The sequence below is a fragment of the Temnothorax longispinosus genome, chromosome 4, assembly GCF_030848805.1.
Source record: "Temnothorax longispinosus isolate EJ_2023e chromosome 4, Tlon_JGU_v1, whole genome shotgun sequence".
Classification (NCBI taxonomy): Eukaryota; Metazoa; Arthropoda; class Insecta; order Hymenoptera; family Formicidae; genus Temnothorax; species Temnothorax longispinosus.
Window position 1 is genome coordinate 4,201,889 of NC_092361.1, and position 17,408 is coordinate 4,219,296.

A 17,408-nucleotide genomic window follows, 5' to 3' on the forward strand; every position below is an offset into this window, starting at 1 on the left:
TATATTTTTTAAATATAACTTTGTTTTATATATGCATTCTATTTTTAGAAGATCTAATGCGTGTTATACATTGTAAGAAATTTAGAACATATTGAAAGAGGGTCAACAACAGGGGGGCACGGGCGCGCGGGCGGGGTAACCGCGCGTCTGTCGCAAGAAACCCCCTAATGCGAGGGGTGGCAGGTTGGGGCTGGTGTCCCCTTTAACCCGCCACGTAGAGTTAGGCCTGCATAAGGTCATGGGGCATTAAGCCCCGGGATAGGCGCCCAGTCATTGGGCGCGGCGCGGGTGGGGTCCCGGAAGAATCAGTGCGTTTCCCGGGACTCCCTCTCTTATCGAAAAACGCGCCGTGAAGGACACTCGCGGAGTTTTAGCCGGTAAAAATCCGGCACTCCCCTCGTCTCTCCCCGGAGGCGGGGGGGTCTTCCCCCTCCTCTTAACAGAGGGGGCTACTGGGCAAAACGGGCTTTACGACCTAGGATCCCAGTAGTGAGTAGTAGATTTCCCCGCGAAAAAAAAAAAAAAAAAAGAAGTATCTATCAAGTGTCTATCAAGGTCATTAAACCGAATCATGGTCGGCTGCAGATGGCACAATTTCTGATTATCGCAGTTGATTCAATAATAAAGCTCTCTGCATACAGCGCAGAGTTGATCCGTGTTATTTGTCGTGATACATAATTACACATTGCATTAAACATTGTTGCATTTGGCATTTGTTTTATCTTACGCGTGACAGTGCATCTACTCTATTTGGTGCCACGACCGGTGGCCCGACGACAAATGATCCGCGACACTTGAACCACGACAAATGAACCGTACGACAATTGGTCCAACGACGAAATAACCGAGGATAAAATAGCCGTAGGACAATCGAACCGAGGGACAAGTGATCCTGTCGGGGGGCATGTAAGTCAGAACGTACGTGCACGAGGGCACTACATGTAAAGCCAGCGGCACACGGAGCATGTTTTCGTAAATAGTAATGTACTACATCGCAAGCAATCGAGAAGGAAAACATGCACCGTGTGCCAGTGGCCTAATGTCAAACGTACGCGCACGAGGCTACCGTTGATCGGACTGTACCAACCGGCACGAGCATCGGTCGTATCACAGCTAGAAATATACCTAAAAAATATATAAAATGCCGTTAAAATTTAGGTATGTGGAACTGTTATCAAGCAGTTATCGATGGTTTCATGCGTTCGAACAATGGCGTTGAGGGCTGGCACTGCTCATTTATTAACAAAGTTCGCGTAGTGCATGCAATATTCAGCAGTTTTATGGACGCGAGTAAGGGCGAGCAAGTTCTCACGGAAACAACGATTGTTCAAATGAATACAGGGGTAAATGTAGTCGCCAAAAAAAGAAAAAGGTATGCAGATAGAGACGAGCGAATCAAAAATATTGTGACCAAATATGAACCGGCTACAAAAATGAAATATCTAAAACATGTAGCGTCTGTATTGTCCGTGTAATAATTAAGCGTTAATGGTAACGAATATTTATTGTGCTACTGTTACTTCGATGTCTAAAAGATGTTACTACAAATATATATTTATTATTATTGTTCTACGGTTACCTCGATGTCCAAGATATTTCAAATATATATTGATCAACAATGAAATATGATAATCACACAGTTCTTTTACGCACATACGTTCCACGCCGAAACCTGAATTTGACGGGCGTTTAGTCGCGGATGTAATTGGTTCGGACGAATTGTCGTTCGGATCATTTTTCCTCCGGTTTTTCCGTCTTCCGATCAAATGTCGCGGATCAAACGTCGCGGATCATTTGTCTTTGGGCCACCTGTTACGACACCCTCTATTTGCAGAAGCGAATCTCTCTCCTATTAACTAAGAACCAGGCGTTGTAAATGATGCGCGAGAGTTTCATTTTTATTGCTACATTGTGCGCCGACTAAATTCCACAAAACCTGTTTTTTCTTATCTGCGTCTTTCTAAACCCCCCAGGTACGGGGTCCCGGAAGAATCAGTACGTTTCCCGGGACTCCCTCTCTTATCGAAAAACGCGCCGTGAAGGACACTCGCGGAGTTTTAGCCGGTAAAAATCCGGTACTCCCCTCGTCTCTCCCCGGAGGCGGGGGGGTCTTCCCCCTCCTCTTAACAGAGGGGGCTACTGGGCAAAACGGGCTTTACGACCTAGGATCCCAGTAGTGAGTAGTAGATTTCCCCGCGAAAAAAAAAAAAAAATAGAAGTATCTATCAAGTGTCTATCAAAGTCATTAAACCGAATCATGGTCGGCTGCAGATGGCACAATTTCTGATTATCGCAGTTGATTCAATAATAGAGCTTTCTGCATACAGCGCAGAGTTGATCCGTGTTATTTGTCGTGATACATAATTACACATTGCATTAAACATTGTTGCATTTGGCATTTGTTTTATCTTGCACGCGTGACAGTGCATCTACTATTTGCAGAAGCGAATCTCTCTCCTATTAACTAAGAACCAGGCGTTGTAAATGATGCGCGAGAGTTTCATTTTTATTGCTACATTGTGCGCCGACTAAATTTCACAAAACCTGTTTTTTTCTTACCTGCGTCTTTGTAAACCCCCCAGGTGTGCGTGATATGTAGTGATTTACTGGCACCATCGGACGATGTTTTCCAAACACCGTGTGGACATATTTTTCACTTCGCGTGCTTAATACAGTGGCTAGAAAGGTAAATATTCGATACTATCAAACATTTCTGCATTCCCTTGTAGTTCTCTTTCTTTTTTTTGCCTATCATTCAAAGAAGCTTTTTTTATAATTTTTGAAAATTTTGTATGTTGCTTGCACGTGAATGCAGCTTGATCTGTGGAATTGTTGCAGATCAAAGACCTGCCCACAATGTCGGGACAGGACAACCGAGCGGACGATACGCAGGATATATTTCAATTTTTCGAACAGCGACAATATCGCAGAAGATGCTGCATCACTGCAGAACAGAATTGATAGCTTGACTTTTCAACTAAAGTTGAGAGATGAAAATCTCAATAAACTCACAGAGGCAAATGGAAAATTGGAGACGCAGATAGCTGGCTTAAGACAGGAAGTACGAAATGTTGAAAGTGAAATGAGAAGCAAGAATAGTGCAATTCTTGCGCTTAAGGAACAGATAAAGTTTTACAAACAGCAATGTTCGGATGCGAACAATTACAGGAAAAAGAATGAACATCTGAAGAAAAATCTTCAACATTTGAAAAAGTATGTTTTTTTTTTCATAATATTTTGTTATATAAGTTTTAAATATATACGTGTAATTTTTAAGTTTGTACTTAATCTTGCAATTAAATGTTTATCTTACAGCGTACAGAGTCTTATAGATAGTTCTACACATGAGATGGATGATAAAATACTGATGACGAGTGATCCTTCCAAACTTGCAACATACATAGCAGTATTAAAAAGGTATTTTATATTTTAGTACTTTATATATTTGATATATATGGAGGTATAATATGGCAATAATATACTCATACATGTGAATGTATCATAAATTTAATTATTAAATTTTCCAGGGAATTGAAACACATGTATAACAAGAGCAGAGAGGTTAGAGAGAAATATAAAAAATTACAGCAAGATTACACCCGTGCCTCTACAGAAAACAAGGTTTTAGCAGAGGAGCGTACTAAGCGAAAGTATGTAAATTTCTTGATATATCAAATTGTCTTAAAATCATCGTTCTTAGATTCTATTAAAATCTTATTTTTTTAGAGAAATGGAAGAACGGTTAATGATCTGTGAGAGCGAGAAGATATCTCTGCAAACGCAGTTTTTTGAAATGCAGGCAAACGCGAACGCGTATAAATGTGTTAGCTGTAATAAAACAGCCACGGAAAAGCTCAAGGAAGAGCTACTAAAACTTGAAGATACTGTAAATCTCGAAAAGAATGATAGCTGCATTATTATAAATCCAGTAAGTAAACTATAACTTATTGCGTTTAACTAAAATGTTTTATTTTGATTATCAATATCATAAATTATTATTTCTTGTTGCAGGATAGTACCGAGGATACTCCACAGATCATAAAATCGCAAGGTTTCTTTTCGATGAGAGATAACGGTATAAAAAGACAGAAATCCAGTAACAGTTTGAAAGAGACTTCGATACTTGCGAAAAAAAATTTTATCACCGAATCAACCCGAGCAAATTTTGGATAGGCCCTAATGGGGACCTAATAAGCATGCCCTAACGCCTGATTAGGAGCTCATCAGGTAGTCCTTGTTAGGCCCCGATCGTAAATGTAACGTTGAGAATTAAAATTACCTGATCATGTTTTCCTTATCAGGGCCTCGTGACTACCCCTTGTTGCGCCTTACATTTTCTAACAGAATGCTGGTACACCCCCAAAAAAAATATTATTACTATTTTTTAACTAAATTTGTTTCTTAAGATGCAGTCTATGATTATAAATATTTTCTCGTATTTGAAAAAAACACTTACCTGGTGGGATTCGAACTCGGGACCTCTGGATCGTGAGCCAACTGCCTTACGTGGTAGACTACTTCATAATTTAATGTAGTAAGTGTTATATAGTCTACATATGTCATAACCAGCGCAAATATATAATTTTTCAAACATCATCTTAAGAAACAAATTCAGTTTAAAAAGAGTAATAAAATTTTGAATTGGATATATGATATAATATTTCATAATGTCGGGTGAATGTCAGAAACCAGTGTCGGCTCATTACGAAATTTTGTGTTCGTAAATATATTTATGAAAAAAGTATATTTATAAAGTTAAAACATTCGTATCAAATCCTTACACAAAAGCCTCATTAGACAAAAATAAGAAAATCTTTCTTATAGCATCCCTAATAAATAATGATCGGGACCTCATCCGGTTAGCCCTAATAATTGTTGATGTACGAACTATGATCGAAATCTTCTCACGCGAATTCGTGTCAAAAAACGCTCTTTATCACAATTTCTATTCATAATAAACACTAATTAATATTCACTTTATTTACTAGATGTTTAATATACTTTGCCACCACTTCGATAACAGATGCAGATTTACGAAATTGTAGGTTAACATATATTCAGGCTAACATTTATCAAACCCTATGAGGGAAATGATGGGGACAAGAAAATCAGGCCCGTATAACAATAACCTGAAAAATGTTTGAAAAGAGCGTCCCCGTTGCGCACCGGATCAGGCCCATGTCGGGAATTTCTTATTAGGGCATACCTTACTGCTTCCCGATCAGGCGCTAACCATACATCGGGCATGCCTAATCTAATTTCTGCTCGGGAAGTGAGTCACTTTACACTTGTATTTAATATATTGTTATCCGTATTTGTTGCAATGTTCTCACATTTATTTCAGAAAACTGCCAGCGGCAGTGGTATGAGTTTTGATGGCTTCGGAGGACATGCTAGGTACGATAAATTTCCTAATCCGATACCCAGTTCACATGTAAAGAAAAGCAGAGAGGATTTAAGAAAACCGAAACTTGATACGGGTGACAATCAGAAACTCAATGATATACTGCATATGTAAGATGTATAATGATATAGGATGGTGCCTAAATTACAAAATAAAATTATAATAAAATATAAATTCCAAGATATGAAAAGACGAATTTCAACTTGAAACTAGAATTGCGTTATTTATTATTACGTTTAAGGGAAAGAGATTAGATGGTTGTAAATTTTAAATTCTTGATTGTAAAATATAAACGGCCCTATTTTTGTATCAAATTTAATTTTGTAATAAATATTCTCTTTGTACTATGTATTATTCTACTGATTATTAAAATACCTATTTTTAATCCTATCTAATCTAACCTATGTGTGTATGTACATTATTATTTCCTAGATATATAAATATATAATCGATTGTTACTTGATCTTTTGTAATTTAATAAAAAAAAATATATAAAATAATTCTTTACTCGAGTGTGTATATATGTATGTATATATCATAAATCAATTATAATTATAAATTTCTCACGTAACAAAATAAGTTAGTGATAAGCGCGATTTACATCGCTTACAAGTGTCAACTGTTGAACGCTAAATCGAGTTGTATTGAAAGTTTATTTTGTTGTAATATATTTATGCAATATATTTATGCAGTAATACCTATACATATGTATATTTGCGAGACGTGAAGAGTGAAATAGCAAAATATAATTCAATTATAAAATTGTATCGTAACATATAATACGATTCCTAAAATAAAAGTGTGAAGAAATTTTTGCCTCAATTTCTTTAATAATTGAAAATTTTCCTTACACATAAAGGAAAGTAGGTACTAAAACGAATCGGTGTCGGAGAGTTCATGCGCGACAAGTTTTGCTAAATTAATTAATTTTAAATTGGAACGTGTGTGCGAAGTCTGGCATTTTGGAGAACACATGTATAAATTCTTGCGGTGGTAATGTTGCCTGTGCTAGAGAAGTCCATTTTTTGCAATATTTAAAACAATAAGACCATTGAACATAATCGTATATTTATTATACAGTGTCCATTGCGATTTCTACAAAATGTAGGTGAACTAAGGAATTAATAGAAACTCTTCCAATTTATGTATATATATATACTATATATAAATTAAATCTTATTGAGAAATGTGTGCGTGTATGTGTGTATACTATCTTGAAAAGTGGTGTATTATTAAAAAACAAAAGTTTTGCAATTCAACAGTAGAATGTAAAAACAATTCCTTTTTTTTTTCGTTGAAAAAGGTGCATAGCAGAGAGAATTCACCGAGTTTTAGAAGCGATTCCCAGCTTTGAAGATAGCGAGTGCAATTTTACAGAATTAATTTCTTCTCGCAGAAGACAGTTCCTTTCAATTCGCCTACTTTCTGCCGCGGAACCAGCAACGGCCACCGGAAATTCGTTGCAATAGAAAGCGGCCTCTCGGCTTTCGGCAAAAGGATTAATCGCTTCCCGATTCCTTTTTAGATGCGTCGAGGACGCACAGCAGGAATGTACACCGACCATTTGCGCGCTACACGTCCTCCGCGCGTTGCCGATCGATTCGGGCCTGCATGCCCGCGCTCGTCCGTCCCGCCAGCCTCCGCACCGTTTCGATCAGGTCATCGAGAGAGACTTGATTGTCGCCGTCGAAATCTGGAAATGAAGATGATCAGCGTGATCGCTGTTTGCGTTCACGCACTCGAAACAGACGAGTTGCGAGTACGCACGTGTGCGTGTGTACAACGTTGATGAATAAAATTGGTAAATCTAAAAAAATAGAGCCCAGAGATCGGTGCAGAATGAGAAGCAATCTGTATACACAATGGAAAGTAGAATATTTTTTGGTATTGATTTTAAAATTCGCGTTTTTCAAAATAAACTCAAAATTTAGTTTTGATGATATATTAAATTAAATAATAATTTGATCTATCTGATCAAGAGACACGGTAGTGTTTCGCGCCAAGTACACGCGGAGCGAGACCGACCGTGATATATGACTCTTTTACGCGACGCGACGAGTTGCGAGTACTCGAGATGTTGAGATCTTAATAACGAGTAAACACGGATCAAGTTCTAAGCAGGCTTGATCAATAGCTTGGGGTCGATTTGGGGGAGGAGGGGAGGGTACGTGTTTTTATTTTTCCGCTACGTGCCCTACGAGCGGAGATATTGCGACGTAAAGTCTAAATGTGAAAATTTTTTATTAAGATACGTCTACTCTCGTCGTCTCTCATCTATATATACCCAGGCAGCACAAAAAGTCATTTTGAAGTCAAGATGACGTCAAAATAATGTCATAATGACTATCAAAAGTCATATTTTGATCATGACGGAAAATTGATTAAATTATGATTTTGAAATTTAGAGATACTGTCGGAAATAAATCGTGATAATTTGATGTTAGATTATTTCCGATATTCATAATTATATGTTAGAACTTAAATATAATGGTATATGGACGTAAAATGTTATTTTTAATGAAAATGATACTATCATGATAAGAACATGACTTGCATGAGATATATATATATAGTGCACATGCGCAGTGTGCGTTTCGTACGCATTATTGTTTTAACGTTTTCTTAACAACTGAAGAGTGAAGTGGCGCGTCTTGATCGCACAGTCATCGCAGACGCAGATCGAGTGAAAACGTATATGTGAAGCGTGAAGCGTTCAGAGCAGAGGAAAAGTTTCTTTATTTAATAAGTGTCTCGACGTAATCTTTGCAGTTCTCTGAAGCCCATTATCATGAAACCAGTAAGTTTAATTTATTTAACACTTATACAATAAATATTATTGTAACGCAACCATAAATCATGCAACATTGTACGGATTTTTGGCTGTAGAAAAGTGATGTTTTTAAGGTTAAAATAGGCCGCAGTTCGCAAAACGCAAGACACACGCACAGTCTACATGTCAATCTAACCTCTATACACAGAGAGGTTAGATTGACATGTAGACTGTGCGTGTGTTTTGCGTATTGCCGAACTGCGGCCTCCCAGCGAAAAATCATGATTTCGACGTTGATTAGACGTCGATTCGATGGGGACCATTTCTCGCTGGGCTATGTACACCGGGCTTTATATCTTATACCTCGGTATAAGAGTGTAAGTAGAGTATGGTACAGATTTTCTAACATTAAAAATATCATTTTCTATACAGTCAAAAAACTGTATAGCATTGCATGGATTTATGGTTGCGTTCCAATTTACTGCCATTATTGAAAATAGTTCACATATAACATAGATTTTTAACACTGTAAGTGAACTTCAACCTTTGAAACTTCACATTTGGAACTTCTGTTACCTGAGGAGCCAGTACCCACAAAACCTAAAGACTTGCCTAATCTACCTCTCAAAGATGAAGAGGCCTTTCATACTTTCGAAAAATTTCTACAAGACGGTGATAATTTTCTTGCAACGGTATGTTCTTTTATTTATTTATTTATATTATTATTTATATATTTATTTATTTATATTTGTTACTGTATTATACATTTTCAATTTCATTTATAATCTCGTAATTAATTAAGAGAAATACGTGTTTCAGATCGACTACTTTGTTCTTTTGATGCCAACTGGAAAAACGGAGGAGACATTACCTGTAGGCAAATTATTAGCTAGAATATTCTCAAATTCACTTGCCAGAATTGTCAGTTATACAGGTTCAGGATCTATAAAATTAAAACTTCAAGACACGAACATTCTCACAGCGATTCAATGTAAATTTTGAATGAGTTATTAAATCTCATCTACAGTAATATACTTGAAATGAAAACTCTGATTTATTATTTTTTTCAGGTGCTATTGTTAAAAAGTTTCCGTCAAGTGATGTAACACAAATTCAATCAAAAATTTTGCGCTGGTTCTCTACAAGCAACCAAAGAAAAATGAACACGATTGAAATGACTTAAATTGGGTCCGTACAATCGGTGGGATGAAAAGATTATAGATACTGCGTTACTTTTTGATTTTCGTTTACTGTCGGATCTTCTCTCATCTATTTTAAAAAAAAGATACACCTACATGATAAAATAATTACTCCATTACAACATATTTTACAAGATTTATTTGAAACAAAAGCTGTTCACATTTCGCATATGCGATCAGTTCTTTTAAGTTACCAGTTGGATAAACCATAAACCAATATCAATAAACTGTAAGTCACTATTTAGAAAGAAATTCCATACTGAAATTCCACTATATTGGAATGTGAACTGCCATTTTATACGAAAAAGACGGATTAATTAGGGACTATTTAATTTTTTTTAACAAGTATATAAAAGCTGTGCTTTTGTCTATTAGCAGTTATATTTTCTCATCCTTCGTTTTATTTTTGGAGTAATAGTATATTTTTTATGTAAACTTCTTGTTAAGTAACTCAGATTATATAGTCAGTTTGTTAACTTGCAAGAGCAATTATTCTATTCCTTTATGTAACGAATAATAAGATTATTTTATTTTATTTTAATGTAATCAAAGATAATTATTTTTTATGTACTCAAGACTGACTTAATTGTTTAAGAAAAAATAAAAAATTAATTAATTATATTTTTATTGATTACTTATTTATTTTATTGTATTGTTCTCTATTGCTCTCTAGTAGCAGATTATAAAACTTTATATGTTGTAGGTACAATTCAATGTTTACAATATCTCACAGGTATTATTTTTTATGAATGTGTGAGAATGTTTTGAAGCATTCTGATTTTTTATTGTATTTACAAAATTTTAAATATATTTTATAAATATACAATATTTAGTGAGTTTGTATTCTTGAGCTTTATTCTATATCTTCTGAATAAAAAATCAATGCTTCAAAAATCAAATATTTTCACAAATTCGTAAAATGTTTATACCTGCGAGATTTTAATCATTTTGCACGTACGAGCGATTCTCGTTTTCTCGACAAAACTCATCGAAAGGTCAAAATACAGTCATAAAAAAGTCAAATGGTTCATTAAAAACATCGAATGATATCATCTTGACTTTCTAAAAATGATTATTTTTTGACATCATCTTGACTTCCAAATGACTTTTTGTGCTGCCTGGGTATATATATCTCTCATATAAATAATATACAGCAAAGGCCATTGCACGTAACAAAGTTTTAGTCATAATCGTAAGGCCGTAAGAAAATAGACCAGTCACATTCGATTATTCTTCGAGGAAAATAATCGACTGTGATTGGTCTATTTTCTTACGGCCTTACGATTATAACTAAAACTTTGTTACGTGGAATGGCTTTAACTGGTGTAAAGCCCCTTGCACAATGCCAGGCAACAGGCAATAGGAACAGGAAATAACCAAAAAATCGTTAATTACAACCTAAAAAATTCAAATGCTATGATTGGTTGGCAATAGGCAATAGGCACAGAATTTCCAACGTGACGGAAACTTTGTGTCTATTGCCTGTGTCACTGTTTATTCTGCATTTATACATGATTTCTGATTTCTATTCCCTGTTCCTATTGCCTGTTGCCTGGCATTGTGCAAGGGGCTTTACTTCCACCATGACCTCCATTTCCTCCACCTCCTTTCCACTTTCTTCATGCCTTCCACTCCTCCTCCTCCATCCTTCTCCTTCCTATCACCTTTTTGCACACACTCTGTTCTTCTCTTTATCAACCATACTGTTCTCCCGCTAAGCGCTACCCATTTTCGCATAATCGCGTTTATATATTGCCTATTGATTGCGCGTCGCTCATTACAGTATTACAGTGCGCCATTGTGACTTGTATTGTACACGCAGTGTCTTTTCGCGGTGACGGAACTCCGCGAGACGTTCACCAGCGTTCACTATCGTCGTAATGGCGAGCAGTTGCAGCGATAGCGTCATGCATAATGATTGGACAAAGCTGTCCAACGACGACAAGTTATATGCAGCGACACAGTTGAACGAGACCGACAAGAATAGAGAGAACTCCATTGCGGAGATAAGAAACTGGATTAAGGAAAAGAACGATGACTTATTGCGCGGACAACTCGGTAAAAAACAGCAGTCCCATATGTGACACACGCGTTGAAATATCGCTAGTTGAAATTCAATTATAGCTTATTAATTCCGCAGCGATAAAGCAAAATCCGCGTCAATGTAATATTAGCAAATTTCAATAACTTATTCCATTAAAAATATAGAATATAATATACATTAAATCTTATTTGTTATTAAATGTTACATCTGTTATTAATTTATATTGTTACTTTGTAGTGTAAATAGTTTCACCACAAAGATCGCTTCACTATATCGATACACTATAAATGTCGATTGACAAAGATTAAAATTTAATAATTATATTCAATAAAAGTTATTCGCCAGTGATGAAATAATTCGATATAGTTAAACGGCCTGACTGGTAAGTTTTATTAAGCATATCACAACGACGTTTCGACCACTATTTTGGGTCCTTTTCAAGTTATTTTAAGGCTCCTGGGTAGTCACCGCGGCCATATTGGATTCTTACTATCGAGGCGAGGAAAACACCCAATTTTGTTGTGCATGCCATTTTCAAATAAAAAGACATTTCAATAAAACATCACTATAGATCGTTTCAGAACACTTCCAAAATTGGTCGAAAACTACCCTTTTCCCTCGACAATAAACAAACAGCCATAAAACGAAGCCTAAACATACGGGAAAAACAGCTGTTTAACGACTATCGAAAGGAGGTGAAAACGTTCCTTCCGCATGCAAATCTTACTTTTCGGCCAATTTTACGACTTTCACGAATACGTTAAACGTTAGAGCACAAGCACAGAGCAAATAATAAAGAAATAGCACGCACAACAAAATAGGTTGTCAACATGTCACAAGACAGAATTCTCCATTGGAGAGAGTGAGAGGAGAGAGTGGCAGCGCCACCGTCAACGCAGAGTTCTCGGCTCAGGGACCAGGAGCCTTAACAATGATGGATCATTGTGCGTCAATCATATAAAATTCGTGGCGGGTCAGAAAAATACGACGGTCTCATGTGAAGGCCGAACAACTAATAAATTGTGAACATTAGTTGTTCGGCCTTTACATGAGACCGTCGTATTTTTCTGACCCGCCACGAATTTTATATGATTGACGCACAATGATCCATCATTGTTAAAATAACTCGAAAAGGACCCAAAATAGTGGTCGAAACGTCGTTGTGATATGCTTAATAAAACTTGTTAGTCAGGCCGTTTAACTATATCGAATTTAATAATTATATAAACAAATTTATTCGTAAAGAATAGAGAATAAAAATAATTTAATTAACATATTTTACGTAAATGTAAACATATTACGTAAAATATGTTGATTAAATTATTTGGATTACATATTCTGTAAAGGCCAATTAAAAGTAAAGTAAAAAATTCTAACATCACAACTCAATCAAGATTGCAATAAACTCAGAAATAATTAGACACTATGAACAAAGTTCATGCGAGTGATGCTATCATTATGCAAGCACAGCAATTACATTGTCAATTTCCATAACTTATCTGATATTATTTTTTACCATTCAACTGTGTTTACAACTCTTGAATTTTTTAGTCGATATTGCATCAGTCTTTCATTAAATTGCAATTCATTAATTTGAATTTCTAACTACTTCCTTTTTATGCACCTTGACTGCTATACATATATGTAAAGTTTAATACTTTTATTATATACCATTTTAGACAAGAGATGTGAAACTTCTCTCTAAATTTCTTGGAGTGGGAATACTGCCACTCCAGTGAGATTTTACTCTTTTGGAGTAAGATTTCACTCTTATGGAGTGAGATCTCACTCCAAAAAGAGTGAAATCTTACTCCAAAAGAGTGAAATCTCACTGGCAGTATTCCCACTCCAAGAAATTTAGAAAGTTGCTACATTTGTACAGAATATTTGTTAAAACAGAATTATAAGTACACATGAAAAAATATATAACTATATAAATTCAAAAATATGACTAAATTTAAATACGACTAAATTGATTTTAAATAAATTAAAATATAACAAAATTAATAACTAAATTTAATTCCATTTAGAGGCAGAAGTTATTAAATGATTGAACAATAATTTTTCTTTGTTTCTTAGAATGTAGCATAATAAAACAAATCTTTAATGTTTTCTGTTAAAAAGACGATAAAATTTATTCCTAAAATTACTGCTCTATGTATGTAATTTCTAATATTAATAATAATAGATTTAGTACTGTTTTAAGTAACTTTTCATTTGAAAGGGATCTTTAATCTGTACACAGATGACTTCCTTATCCTGCGATTTTTGAGAGTTTGCAAATTTGATCTTGAGAAAACCAAGATCAGGATTCGAAACCATTACGAACAACGATCCGACTTACCAGAATGGTACATGAATAAGGATCCATTTCTTCCAGAACTGCAAGAGCTGCTTGATATGGGGTAACGATCACTATTTCGGAGTATATATGTAAGAGTTTATTGGAGTTCGTGGTTTCGTGAGATTTTGCAGTAAATCTGAGATCGACATATAATAAAGCGTTTTATTTTATATAATTAAAAAAAAATTCTCTCTTTTACTCCACTATTATTATCTTACACACAACGCATTGCGGATTATCCGATTATAGTAGAATGAAATTTCATAATTTTTCGAGAAATCTGAAATGCTTTATTTACGTTTAGTTTGTATTTGCCTCTGCGGAATCCGGATGATCAAGGAAGATTAGTTATTATTTTACGCCTTATTTATAATCCGAGGAAACATCAAGTTGCAGATATAGCTAAGGTCAATATGAAACTATACTCGAACGATTTATGTCGGATGTCGTCACCATGACATATTTTTAATTCGCATCCATTGTTTCTCAACGAACAATCTTTTTAGGTTGGAATGATGGCGCTAGAAACGGCGACAAAATATTATCCCGCGGCATCCATACATGGCTATACATTATTTATAGATTCAGCTAATGTGTCTGTAGGTCACATTGCTCAATACGGACCGTCCATGTTAACGAATTCGGTTCGTTTATGGCAGAACTATCCCATGAGGATCCAGTTAATTAACATATTTAACGCCCCGTTAATCTTCGATTATACGGCAAAAGTTATAAAATCTTTCATGACTGAGAAATTGAAGAAGAGATTCAATGTCCACTCAGACAATACGGTGCATAATTGTTTGAACGATATTCCAGCCAACATCTTGCCCGTCGAATGTGGCGGCACTGATGGTACAATCCAAGAATTAACAGGTAATTGCGATAAATTAGAATGTAATAAATACAACGCGTTTAGTGAAAGGACGTTTCTTATTAAACTAATATGTGTTGAAGAGTAAATGAACTTTTCTCATCTAAAATTGCAGTAATTCTGAGCAATCGAAAATCGAACATTAACTAAAAGTTTGTCAGTATAGTTCATATAGTCAATTGTTCATATGTGTCTAAACTGACGTCAACATTATATAATTCAATATATGTAAAGTAAATACTTATTTTTGCAGAATACTGGAAGAAACTGATCGAGGAGAATCGCGACTCGCTTTTGAATGAGGACGACAAAATCGTTTCAAAACACTACATGCAGAACCGTTTGAAAAAGGAAGCTAACATCGAATATGACGGCACTGATGGTACAATTCAAGAATTAACAGGTAATTGCGGTAAATTAGAATGCAATAAATGTAACGCATTTAATGAAAGAATGTAACTTATTAAGCAAATATATGTGTCAAAGAGAAAATTAATTTCTCACATTGCTTCTAAGATTGCAATAATTCCAACAAGTCATACATTAACTAAAAGTTTGTTAATTGTTTATCTAATTGTAATATGCGTATCTTTCAATATATGTAATGTAAATACTTACTTTTATAGGACGCTGGAAGAAGCTGATCGAAGACGATCACGACAGTCTTGTGGTCGAGGAGAATGACGAGGAAATTATTACAAAACTCTAGAATCAACAAAAAGTACTTGCTTTTTTAACATATGTATAGATGTACTTATGATCGTTATATAGCTCGTAAGTTTTATCTGTTTTGTGTTTTGAGATATAAATAAATGAGATAATCTTTTTTTTCTCTTTCTGCGCAAATAGACTTATCGGTAATATGAAATTTTTAAGAGTTTTATAGGTGGACTTTTTTTAAAGGCGATTACGGGGATCTTTAAAGGCTCAGCAACGCTAGAGAACGTTTGCTTTTATAGCGAGCTTGATTTTCTTTTACCAAATGTATGCCGCGCTTCGTTGTGTCCTTTACACAACGAAGCGCGGTGTGTTGTAGGGAAAATAAATTTTTTCTCTTTTTCTTTCATTGTGCAGAGTATACTCTGAGAGTATAATGTATGCAGATGTATAAAATTAAGCTTTTAGTTCAAATTCTTTGCATTCTTAAATTAGGAGATTAAGAAGATAAATTCGCTCTACTCGCTTTGCAACTTAGAACTCATTTTCCTTACATTGTTTTACATTTACCTTCTTAACTGTAAACATTAGATATATCCATACTTCATAAGTAACAATGTAATTATAATTTTTAAGAAAGTATTTTATTTTGATATAAAATAAATTGTTTCCACGTGATGCAGAAGAGCGGATGTGTTATTTTTTAAAATTGCCTTATCGTTTTAACTATAAACATCAGGTTTCTTAATTTAGTTATTTTATATGTGCAACTAGAAAGCAATGATATAACTATAATCTTTTAATATAATTTCAGCACATATGCATTTTATTTAAAATATTAAAAGCGTAATGTAAAGAAAATAGAATTTAACATTTTTTTGCGACTTATTTTCTCGAGAATAAATATCAAGTATTTGTTGGAATCATTACCGCGTCTCTACTTCGTAGATGATATTGAGTCATAATAGCTGAAATGATTTGATATATACATTTGATATATATTCACTTAAAAAAAAAAATGAAAAATAATGTAACAAGTGGCGTTTAACTTTGTTAGCGAAAAAAGAAGTGAGAGTAAAAGTGTCAATAAATAACAGTAAATAGTTACTAAATAGAAATTTTTTATAATAAAGTTTGTTCTCGCAATATTGTATTTCAATATTTTTTTTATCAAGCAGTTTTTTAATTAGCGATTTAATTAGTCAAAGAAGCAAGAAAGAATATCTACATTTAGAACAGAAATGTGCATAATATAATAATTTTGGTATACGTAAATTTTTGAATGTGTGGAATATTTGCGCAAACAAAATATAGGTACCTAATTAGATTCAGTTTTATGTTTCGGGGAAAACTAAATTATTTCTCTTTTTTTTCCATTGCGGAGAGAGATACTTGAGAGCACAGTGTACAAAAGCGAATGTATGAAATTAAGGGTTTAATTAAAATTTTTTGCATTCCTAAATTAAAAGAATAAGAAAAGAAATTCATTTTACTCGCTACTTGGAACTAATTTTTGTTTACATTATTTTAACTCTTTAACTAGAAATTAGACTTATATTTTAACTTATTAATCTTTATATGCTTAATTTATAAGTAATAATATAACTATATTTTTTAAATATAAGTTTGTTTTATTTATGCATTCTATTTTTAGAAGATCTAATGCGTGTTATATATTGTAATGAATTTAGAACATATTGAAAGAGGGTCAACAACAGGGGGGCACGGGCGCGCGGGCGGGATAACCGCGCGTCCGTCGCAAGAAACCCCCTAATGCGAGGGGTGGCAGGTTGGGGCTGGTGTCCCAAGATTTCTAATCAACATAACAATACGATTTGGTCTTAAACGCAACTCGTGAGGAGAAAGACATGCTGGAGAAAGGCTATTTAAATATTTTAGTAATAAAGAGACTCAACAATATCATTATTATCATTACAATTTGTAATGTTGATTAGAAATCTTAGCATTAATGAAGGTTTTTGTAATGGTACTAGATTAATAGTCCTCCGATTTTCCGTTTTAACCTCCGTTTTAACCTGGACGGCTCTTCTTCGATAATCCAAACACTTAGCTGGCCGTACCTGGGGGGTTTGGAAGGACGCAGGTAAGAAAAAAA

General features: G+C 34.7%; 2 protein-coding genes, 1 long non-coding RNA gene and 1 pseudogene across 8 annotated transcripts; 3 read left to right on the top strand and 1 right to left on the bottom strand.

The window, feature by feature from the left end:
• The first annotated feature begins 1,160 nt into the window (after positions 1-1,160).
• Positions 1,161-5,753, top strand: LOC139811462 (uncharacterized). Its single transcript, XM_071775746.1, has 8 exons — positions 1,161-1,343; positions 2,583-2,686; positions 2,839-3,213; positions 3,316-3,417; positions 3,528-3,650; positions 3,727-3,928; positions 4,012-4,158; positions 5,345-5,753. Exons 1-8 carry the CDS (start codon positions 1,161-1,163, stop codon positions 5,516-5,518), a joined length of 1,410 nt encoding a protein of 469 aa, XP_071631847.1. The 3' UTR covers positions 5,519-5,753.
• LOC139811178 (calcium and integrin-binding protein 1-like) overlaps positions 5,660-17,408 on the bottom strand; it is a 34,193-nt pseudogene continuing 22,444 nt past the window's right edge.
• Positions 8,026-9,994, top strand: LOC139811179 (uncharacterized). Of its 3 annotated transcripts, none has more exons than XR_011731566.1 (4): positions 8,026-8,201; positions 8,675-8,866; positions 8,994-9,165; positions 9,245-9,994. It is a non-coding gene; the product is annotated as an uncharacterized lncRNA (long non-coding RNA). The 3 variants fall into 3 exon arrangements; XR_011731565.1 differs by having other exon boundaries at positions 8,027-8,201; positions 8,691-8,866; XR_011731564.1 differs by having other exon boundaries at positions 8,029-8,201; positions 8,708-8,866.
• Positions 10,725-15,979, top strand: LOC139811176 (retinol-binding protein pinta-like). Of its 4 annotated transcripts, none has more exons than XR_011731563.1 (7): positions 10,725-11,431; positions 13,663-13,822; positions 14,066-14,168; positions 14,268-14,637; positions 14,889-15,038; positions 15,262-15,409; positions 15,512-15,979. XR_011731563.1 is itself a non-coding variant. In XM_071775300.1 (7 exons), exons 2-7 carry the CDS (start codon positions 13,524-13,526, stop codon positions 15,342-15,344), a joined length of 918 nt encoding a protein of 305 aa, XP_071631401.1. In that variant the 5' UTR covers positions 11,289-11,537; positions 13,497-13,523; the 3' UTR covers positions 15,345-15,979. The 4 variants fall into 4 exon arrangements, 3 of the variants coding, with proteins under 3 accessions (XP_071631400.1, XP_071631401.1, XP_071631402.1); XM_071775300.1 differs by adding an exon at positions 13,497-13,575 and having other exon boundaries at positions 11,289-11,537; positions 15,262-15,979; XM_071775301.1 differs by adding an exon at positions 13,497-13,575 and having other exon boundaries at positions 11,290-11,431; positions 15,262-15,979.

Excerpts from the sequence above, each read along its gene's own strand:
- LOC139811462 (XM_071775746.1), top strand. The coding sequence starts at position 1,161 with ATGTGGAACTGTTATCAAGCAGTTATCGATGGTTTCATGCGTTCGAAC. Across the intron at positions 1,344-2,582 it reads TTGTTCAAATGAATACAGGG|GTGTGCGTGATATGTAGTGA; the intron begins GTAAATGTAGTC and ends TAAACCCCCCAG. Across the intron at positions 3,418-3,527 it reads TACATAGCAGTATTAAAAAG|GGAATTGAAACACATGTATA; the intron begins GTATTTTATATT and ends TAAATTTTCCAG.
- LOC139811176 (XM_071775299.1), top strand. The coding sequence starts at position 11,254 with ATGGCGAGCAGTTGCAGCGATAGCGTCATGCATAATGATTGGACAAAG. Across the intron at positions 11,432-13,662 it reads CTTATTGCGCGGACAACTCG|ATGACTTCCTTATCCTGCGA; the intron begins GTAAAAAACAGC and ends ATCTGTACACAG. Across the intron at positions 15,039-15,261 it reads TACAATTCAAGAATTAACAG|GACGCTGGAAGAAGCTGATC; the intron begins GTAATTGCGGTA and ends TTACTTTTATAG.